This window comes from Glycine soja, chromosome 10 (assembly GCF_004193775.1).
Source record: "Glycine soja cultivar W05 chromosome 10, ASM419377v2, whole genome shotgun sequence".
Classification (NCBI taxonomy): Eukaryota; Viridiplantae; Streptophyta; class Magnoliopsida; order Fabales; family Fabaceae; genus Glycine; species Glycine soja.
The window spans coordinates 37,171,680-37,181,097 of NC_041011.1; the positions used below are offsets into that span (position 1 = coordinate 37,171,680).

The following is a 9,418-nucleotide window of genomic DNA, read 5'->3' on the forward strand; positions in this document are numbered from 1 at the left end:
AATTAAAGATATAAAAAAGAATAGATCTAAAGAGATAATGAATCATGAATATTTTTTAAAGAGATTTTTGTTGGGAAAAAAATCCTTTAAAAATATTTTCATTGAAGAATAAGAAAAAAAATATTTTTTCTCTCAAAATAGCTATTCTCAGAAATAGCTATTCTGATATTATTTAATATTTACAGAGGGATGTAACTAAAAAAGACAGAAAGAAAATAGAAAAGAAATTCAATGTATAGAATCAATAGATATACTAATTACTAAAACAAATACTTATAAATTAAAGTAGGTTAAAAGATAAAGAAAAATTATAATTATAATTAAGATTCCATTCTTTTCCACCTTTGAAAAGTCCATTTTCTCGTTCTCTCTCTCTCTCTCTCTTCCCCCAGTCGGATAGCGCACACAATTTGATTTCCATAGTCCCCACTTTCTCTGTTTCTCTATATATACACACACTTCACAGTTCACACTTCCCTAATTAGCCACCACTCCCAACCCCCACCCGTAGTTTCTACCACCTTCAGTCACGGCGTAATACACTAACCAACCCACCATGTCGCTGCCTGCTTGTCCCGCCGAACAACTGGCCCAACTTCTCGGCCCAAACACCACAGACGCCTCCGCCGCCGCCTCCCTTATCTGCGGCCAGTTTGCCGCCGTGGACAGCAAGTTCGTCGACACGGCCTTCGCCGTCGACAACACCTACCTCCTCTTTTCCGCCTACCTCGTTTTTTCTATGCAGCTCGGCTTCGCCATGCTCTGCGCCGGCTCCGTCCGCGCCAAGAACACCATGAACATCATGCTCACCAACGTCCTGGACGCTGCCGCCGGCGGCCTCTTCTACTACCTCTTCGGCTTCGCCTTCGCTTTCGGCTCCCCCTCCAACGGCTTCATCGGTAAACATTTCTTCGGCCTCAAGGACATCCCTTCTTCCTCCTACGACTACAGCTACTTCCTCTACCAATGGGCCTTCGCCATCGCCGCCGCCGGCATCACCAGCGGAAGCATCGCCGAACGCACACAGTTCGTGGCCTATCTCATCTACTCCTCCTTCCTCACCGGCTTCGTCTATCCGGTGGTCTCCCACTGGTTCTGGTCCCCAGACGGCTGGGCCTCTGCCTTTAAGATCACCGACCGGCTATTTTCCACCGGCGTAATAGACTTCGCCGGTTCCGGCGTAGTCCACATGGTCGGCGGAATAGCCGGCCTATGGGGAGCGCTGATCGAAGGCCCAAGAATGGGACGTTTCGATCATGCAGGACGAGCTGTGGCCTTGCGAGGCCACAGCGCGTCCTTAGTAGTCCTGGGAACCTTCTTGCTTTGGTTCGGTTGGTACGGATTTAACCCCGGTTCATTTAACAAAATCCTACTTACTTACGGTAACTCAGGAAATTACTACGGTCAATGGAGCGCGGTTGGCAGAACCGCGGTCACCACTACCCTAGCGGGGTCAACAGCTGCCTTGACCACGCTATTCGGTAAACGGGTGATATCCGGTCACTGGAACGTGACCGATGTCTGCAACGGGCTGTTAGGCGGTTTCGCGGCGATAACAGCCGGTTGCTCCGTGGTTGAGCCATGGGCAGCCATCGTATGCGGTTTTGTTGCTTCTATAGTATTAATAGCTTGCAACAAATTAGCAGAGAAGGTTAAGTTCGACGATCCTCTGGAGGCGGCGCAGTTGCACGGTGGGTGTGGCACGTGGGGGGTGATATTCACGGCGTTGTTCGCAAAAAAGGAGTATGTGAAGGAGGTTTACGGGTTGGGGAGGGCGCACGGGTTGCTCATGGGGGGTGGTGGGAAGTTGCTGGCGGCGCACGTGATTCAGATTCTGGTGATTGCTGGGTGGGTTAGTGCGACCATGGGACCCTTGTTTTGGGGGTTGAATAAACTGAAGCTGTTGAGGATTTCTTCAGAGGATGAGCTTGCGGGGATGGACATGACTCGCCATGGAGGCTTTGCTTATGCTTATGAGGATGATGAGACGCACAAGCATGGGATGCAGTTGAGGAGGGTTGGGCCCAACGCGTCTTCCACACCCACCACTGATGAATGATCTTTTTTTCCCATATGCATGTCTCATTAGTCAAACATTAAATTTGGATACATATTCCTTGTAAGGATTCAAACCTTGGTTACTTGTTACTTCTGTTAGATCCAACTCCGGTTGATACTCATGACTTTTTACTTCTTTTTTTTTTTATTTGTCTTGGGTCTTCTTTTTTCGTAGATTTTTCTTTTTATGATGATGGGCAATTAGGGATTTTGATTTGTAATTGTCATTGGTCGTGCATTGGTGGATGCTGGAAGTTAAAGATTCTGGTGGAAGATGCGTACGTTTCTGTGGGGGGTGGTTGTTGACTAAGGCATGTTGGTCCTGGAAATGACAGATGGCTGTGGAAAATGGAAATTTGTGGGATTTATTTTTGTAGTTTTCACCAAAAAAGAAGGAAGAAGATTGGTATATAGTAGAAATACTACTGTTTGGCCGTGAGGCATATAGTTTTTTTTTCTTTTCCTTAATTTGAGACTTTTATGTTAAACTTTTTCATTATGTCTAATGTAAATATATGGAAGTAGTTTTTATATTTTACTGCCTGAATGTTTGTTTTTTGTGTTATATGTTTTTGTTTATATGGAATTGAAATCGATTGTAATATGTTACGTGGAAGTAATGTAAGTTAAAAGATGATGTAGGTAGTGTTATTTAGTGTTTTTTTTTTTTAGAGCTCCAAAGGGACCTGCAAGCAAAATCTTTAAATTGTAGCTTCTCATAGATAGAAGTGTATTAAAGGGGGTAAAAAAAAATCAGAATTATTCAAATATTTTACTTCTAATAATAATATTTTAAAATATTAATTATTAATTTTATGAATAAAAAATTAGAAATATGATCTATTACAAGAAAAAAATTAAAAAATATAAATCCATAATATTATTTTTCTTATATATTTTATTTTATTAATATTTTTAATTTAAATTTTTATTTTTTTTCTCATATTTACACAAAAATCTCCTAGGATCCTTAGACCAAGGGACCAAGGCCCCTGTTTCTCCTCCTTGATCCGTCCATGCTCGTAAAAGTGTGAATTGGTTTTAAATTAAAATAAAAAAACTTGATTATAAGTTCAAAATTTTAAATTAAAAAATTTGTTAGATTTTACTATTAAATAGTTTTAAGAAAAAAATCAAACATAAACTAAATTACTTTAATATCAATTTTACAAAATCAATTTAATTTAAAATTAATTTTATCAACACTCACTGAATATATGTTTAGATGAGCGTTGATAAAATTAATTTTAAATAAATTGATTTTAAAGTGATATAATTTATATTTAAATTTTTTTTTACTGTAAAGTAGACTTAGAATTAAAATTTAGTATAAAATTTTGGATCTATGAAAGTTGTTTCAATCAATTTTAAATCATAATTAATTTTAGACTTTCTTTAATATGAAATTAAACATTTAAAAATATATCTAAAATCAATTTTAAACTCATAATTAACTTTTTAATGTGAAATCAAGCCCACACTTAATAGTTGTAATTTCAATATATTTTTTTGTTCCAAATTAGCATGATTCTTTCCTTCTGCTGATATTCTAAACTTGCACTTAACTTATGTGGCTTCAGGGTGTATGATGATTTTTGTTCGGGAAGATTGAACTGAACACGCCTTCCACACACATGCATGATGATAATTCAGTATTTTCTATTTGTCTTGGTTCTATTTTTTCAGCAGATCTTGCACTATACTGTAATTTTAATTTACATTGGTAGTGCAGAGGTGGATGCTGCTAGAATCAAAAGATTCCAGTATAAAAAAGAGAGTAAGAGATTCTACTAAAAGATATGTGTACGTTTGTGTCTGGGTTGTCGCTCAATTCTTAGGTGACCAAGTACTATTTGGTTATATAATTTCCTAAGGGTTCTTGGCCAGGTGGGGTATAGATTTAGTCATTTAATGAGTTTTGTTTAATTGACTCCAAGAAAAATGAGGTTCAATAACCCTAATAACTAATATGATGTTGAGAATTCTCTTATTCTAAAATTATATCATTAATGTTATGATATATTATCACATTTAATGTATCATTTTTAATTTCTCTTTCATATTATTACGTGTAAAATTATAATTTTTATCTTTGTTAATTAAAAGTTAATAATTAAAATTATAATAAAATTATAAAATCTTAAAAATTATTATTTTAATTCACTTTAGGTAATAGTTTTCATTTAGTATAATACTTTAAATATTTTTCCAACATTTTCATTATAATTTTTAACTAAAAGTTATTCATAAAGAGTATAACTTTTAATTAAAATTTATAGATAAAAATTATAACCATATATTTTTTTCTAAGGCGAATAAAGAATATAGTGATTAAAAAATAATTATTAAGATTTTATAATTTTATTATATATATATATATATTAGTATACTTTAATTATTAACTTTTAATTAACAATTTTAAAGTTTTAATTTTACAAATAAATTATATGAAAGAGAAATTAAAGATGAAAAATTAAATGTGATAGTCATAATATTAATGGTTGAATTCAAAATTAAAACAACGGTTTAAATTTTATATTTTATTGGCTATTGAATTAAATATGAATTTGTTTAATTCCATTTTTATTTGGGATCAATTAGATAAACTCCTTCATATATTAATTTGAAATATTTTTTAATATTTAGAGAATATTAAGCATATTTCTCAATGCTTAGAGGATTATTTATATAATATTTTATTTTAAAATTACTATCCAAGAAAATGATATAATGCTTCAAAGATGAAATTGAGAGTTTATTTGTTTTTTCTATTAAACAACACTAAAAGAATATTCGCATATATACTGCTTGGCCGTGAGGCCTGAAAGTTGTATATATCTTTATCTTTTTACAACTTGAGACTTGAATGCTGAACTTTGTAAATTTTCATCATGGGTATGTAAATAAATCAATATGGAAGTAACTTTTTTACTTTTCCTGACTGAAGGTTTTTTGTTTTTTACTTTTTATGGAGACAATGTGTAGGTTTCGTGGAAGTAATGTATAGTATATGTTTAAAGAAAAATGCTAAAGTAGGTCACACTCTTAATCACTCTTTTAAGCACACTCCATTAAAAGGCCATGTGGGTGTATTATGTAACTAAGGGGTGGTGTGAGCTGTCATCTTTGATGGTTTTTGTTTGGACATGAAAAGTTGAAAACTGTTTTGTGTTTAAGTTAAACATAACGCGTAAAAGGTTGCTGTCATTTCCAAATATAATGTGCCTTCCCTTTTCTCAGCAAAAAGTTTGATGCCAAACCGTGCAAATTAAAATGTTTTCTGGTACTAATTGCTGAACAGTGGTGCACGTTGAAAATATATACTGGTTTAATATATTACGGAATTACGACCCTTTTACATTCACATGCCAAGAAAGCTTTTTGGTTTTAGTAGCATTATATTGCAAGAATTTCTTAATGGCTTCCCATTTGAATTTTTGAACTGTGCTAACAACTATCTTTGGGATGACGTTAACTAATTGAACTCAATGCTTGATTCATCATAGAAAGACACTTGGGTTGTCACGAGTAGGGGTGAGAATAGGTCAGGTCAGGTTTTAAAAGGTTTGAGTCTTGTCTACGATTAATTTTTGAGGCCTGAGTCTCGCCTATAATCTATCAAAGACTTTTATTTTGGCTCGGTCTGGCCGGCCTTTTTAAAAGCCTAACCTGGCCTGGTAGCCTATTTAAAAGCCTATTTAAAAGTCTTCTTGACATTAAATCCTTAATATTCCTAGTTTTTTTTACCAAAAAAAAAAAAATAACACATCTTCTATGATAGGCTAAACATGTTAATTACCTCTATCAAAAAGCTTGAAGTGAAAAAGATATGATTTTTGTTTGGTTAGGAACATAATAGAAAAGTTAAAAAAAAAAAAGAAAACCTGTTAAGATATGATTTTTGTATAGGAACATAATAGGATATGATAGAATATGATTTTTGTTTGGTTAGGAACGTAATAGGAAAGTTAAAAAAAAAAGAAACGTGATAGAAAAAGGATATGATTTTTGTATAGGAACGTAATAGGATATGATTTTTGTATAGAAACGTAATAGGATATGATACGATATAATTTTTATTTGCTCTAGAATACAGGAACATAATAAAAGAAAAAGGAAACCTAATAGAAATAGAAAAAGGAACACAGAAATAGAAAAACTAATAAAAATAATGAAAAATATAAATGAACACCTGACTCACATCTTGTAATTAAAATTTTACTTAACTATAGGAATGGAATATGCTAGTTTTAAAAAAATAATATTATATATATATATATATATATGCCAGCCTATTACATTTATAAGGCTTTTTAATAAACCTAAGCCTGGTATATTTAATTTATATAGGCCAGGTCAGACCAGGCTTTATGTAGACCAGGTTGTAGGCCCCTGTAGGCCGATCTAGCCTATCCCTACTCTTAGTCACGAGCAACTTAATTAAACAAAAAGCACAGGGATAGAAAGTAGAGTAGTGGAGACAAACAATATGGTCCCAATACTACTTTGCACTTCTGGTTTTACTGGGAGTTTATTGGCCATTCTTTCCACTTTCAACAAATGCTGGAAAAATCAATAAATCCTAGGTGATTTATTGAGTACCCAAATTATGTATTTAGGACTTTAGGTATTGCTTAGCCAAGGTTAGAGTAAATATGTTTCACTATATCAAAATAGTCTTACGTCACTTAAAAATTAAGATTAATGCTAATTAACTTATAAATATTCTTCTCCATATTAATCCATTAAAGCATCTTTTAAAAACAAAATTATGGGACTCAAACCTATGTCAAAGCATAGGTAATGACCAATTTTATCCTTCACCCACATCATCAACAAAACATATCTAATATATTATTTTTAAATTAATTATTATAAAAATAATTTTACTATATAATAATTTATAATTAAATAACAGTATAAAAAATTACACTACCAATGCAATGTAATTAAATTCATTAATGTTATTACCAATGCTTATTATGTGTAAAATATACACAATAGGGTTAATCTCAATATCTCTTATAATTATTAAGATATTTGGTATTGTTTTTTCACCTTTTTTATATAGATTATAGGTTCTCAACTAGAGGAATTTCTTCTCAAACGGAGTAAAATCATCGTGAACGAAAAAATTCTTATATCGAGTATTTAATTAAGTTCCATATTTTAAACTCAAAATCAAGAACTAATCATATAAAAATAATTTCATACGTACATTTAATGATGTCTCTTTTACCTTTTAATCGTAATGTTACGCATAATCTGATAATTCTAATGCTTTTTGAACCTTGCCTAAATTTATTTATTCATATCCTCTCCTACACGAGATATAGTTGGGGGTTTAAAACATACAGAAAGGATGTATCTTTTATCTTTAAAATACAAAATTCAAAAGTGGACCATACACTAAACATTATCACGTTACCCTTCACAATCTGAAGTATCTAGGCTAGATATATCACGTGCAAAGAGTTGGTTAGGTACGAAACACTTGTTGCTAATTAAAAAGTCTCGTATTAAATGAAAGGGGTGCCTTTCTAAACCAGATGATGTTACCCGCCTTAAAATGAAGCATTTATAACAACGGTCTTTATACTCTTTTTGGCCTATAATAAATTAGCAGTTCGGCGTATATATTTGGTGGAGATGGTAATCTAAATGCTTTGATTCGTGATGTTAGACCTTAGGGCTTTCTGTTTTTGTCTTTAATTTTCTGAGTGATAAAAAAAATATTAATGTCATAAAATAACTTTAAATAGATTATATATTCTAAATTCATTATAATCATAAATACTTACAAAATAATTAAAAGTACATCGACCTTTAAATTGGTATAAGAAGTAGAACAAAGTCACAATAAGTTGAAAGTGTACCAACCTGTCTTGAGTGAAAAAAACTTTATTATTTGCAAGACTTGGGTATATGGAGGCCAAAATTAAAGCATTCCCCAAGTTATCCTTTATAATAATCACTCAAGTCTCAAGTCTCAACTTCCTGAAGAATGAAGGAAAACCTTGGCAAGAAGCCCCTTTTAGCAAGAGACGTGGCGACTTCTCTAGTCCGGGTAGAGTTGCCAAACAAGACCAAACTTGGAATAGGTTTTAGGCGTGGGTTTAGCATTTAATCGGTATGATGGAAGGTAGTAATTAATAAGATATGAACTTAAGATTTTATGTAAACTATTTAATTTTCTTATTAGTAACCTGATTTTAGTGGGGCAATTAATATTATACTGGAATTGACTATTTGTAATATAATTATATTTTTTTAATAAAAAATAGGACTCCAATAATGAGGTCTATTTTACATAAAATTAAATTATTATTTTTAATTAATTGTTCATTAAAAAATAGGGAGTATATATTTCTCATGTTTATTAGATAATAATAAAAAAAAACATTCCTAAGTATAATTGATTCAAAGAAATTCATATTACACATGCTTTTAAATTGAAATAAATTCAAAGACATTTCCAAGAATTAAAAGAATTTACTAAATATCTTTGATGAAAATAACATTTCTAATAATGACATTATCACAAATATTATTCTCAAGAATATAATTAAATATGTGAAACAAACATCCTCATAATTTTATTTTAGATTTCTTTTGGTATGCCCAAATATACTGTGGAAAGTTAAAAATAGAAAACAGAAATATTAGAAAAGGAAGTATTTACTATCTTCAAAACACAAAAGACATCCTTCTAAAGATAACTTAAAGCATTTAGTCGTATGCATTTAATAATTTAAAATTTTCATACTTATTTTTTAAAATAATAATACTTTGAAATCAATTAAAACTTTCAAAGTGATCAATAATTTAAAATGAAAGTTTGTTAAAAAATAATAATTTAAATGAAAGGAATATATAAGTAATTATGTATAGATAGTCATTAGTCATTAAAAGATGTATTTTTCTAACCAATCGTAATAACACTTTTACTTTAAAATAACCAAAGTTCTTTTATTTAATTTTTTGAATAATGTAAAAGTTAAGGAGTTCGAATATAAAATGAGTAAATAAAATAATGTTAAACAAGTAATATGAGAGAGTCAATGTAGGCGGCGACATCGTTATCATTGCCCATTAAGTTATTTTATTATTATTATTATTATTAAAATTAAGATATGGAATTCAACGGGAAGCAATTTTCCGTCACAAACCAACCATCAACTTTTGCACCGTTGGGATAACCATTCGGCGTGTGTAGAAACATACACATATCTAATTTAGGATTTGTTAGGGTCCACGGTGCGAGCCATACGTTTGGTTTTAAAATATATAAATTAAAGGATCAAGAATACGGTCACGGCTACCCGTTTGGTCAAGTCTTCTTGGACAAATTATTATCATC

General features: G+C 31.7%; 1 protein-coding gene across 1 annotated transcript; it reads left to right on the plus strand.

The window, feature by feature from the left end:
• The first annotated feature begins 376 nt into the window (after positions 1-376).
• Positions 377-2,662, plus strand: LOC114371262 (ammonium transporter 1 member 1-like). Its single transcript, XM_028328729.1, has 2 exons — positions 377-2,119; positions 2,234-2,662. The coding sequence occupies exon 1, from the start codon at positions 557-559 to the stop codon at positions 2,057-2,059; it is 1,503 nt and encodes a 500-aa protein (XP_028184530.1). The 5' UTR covers positions 377-556; the 3' UTR covers positions 2,060-2,119; positions 2,234-2,662.
• The last annotated feature ends 6,756 nt before the right edge of the window (positions 2,663-9,418 follow it).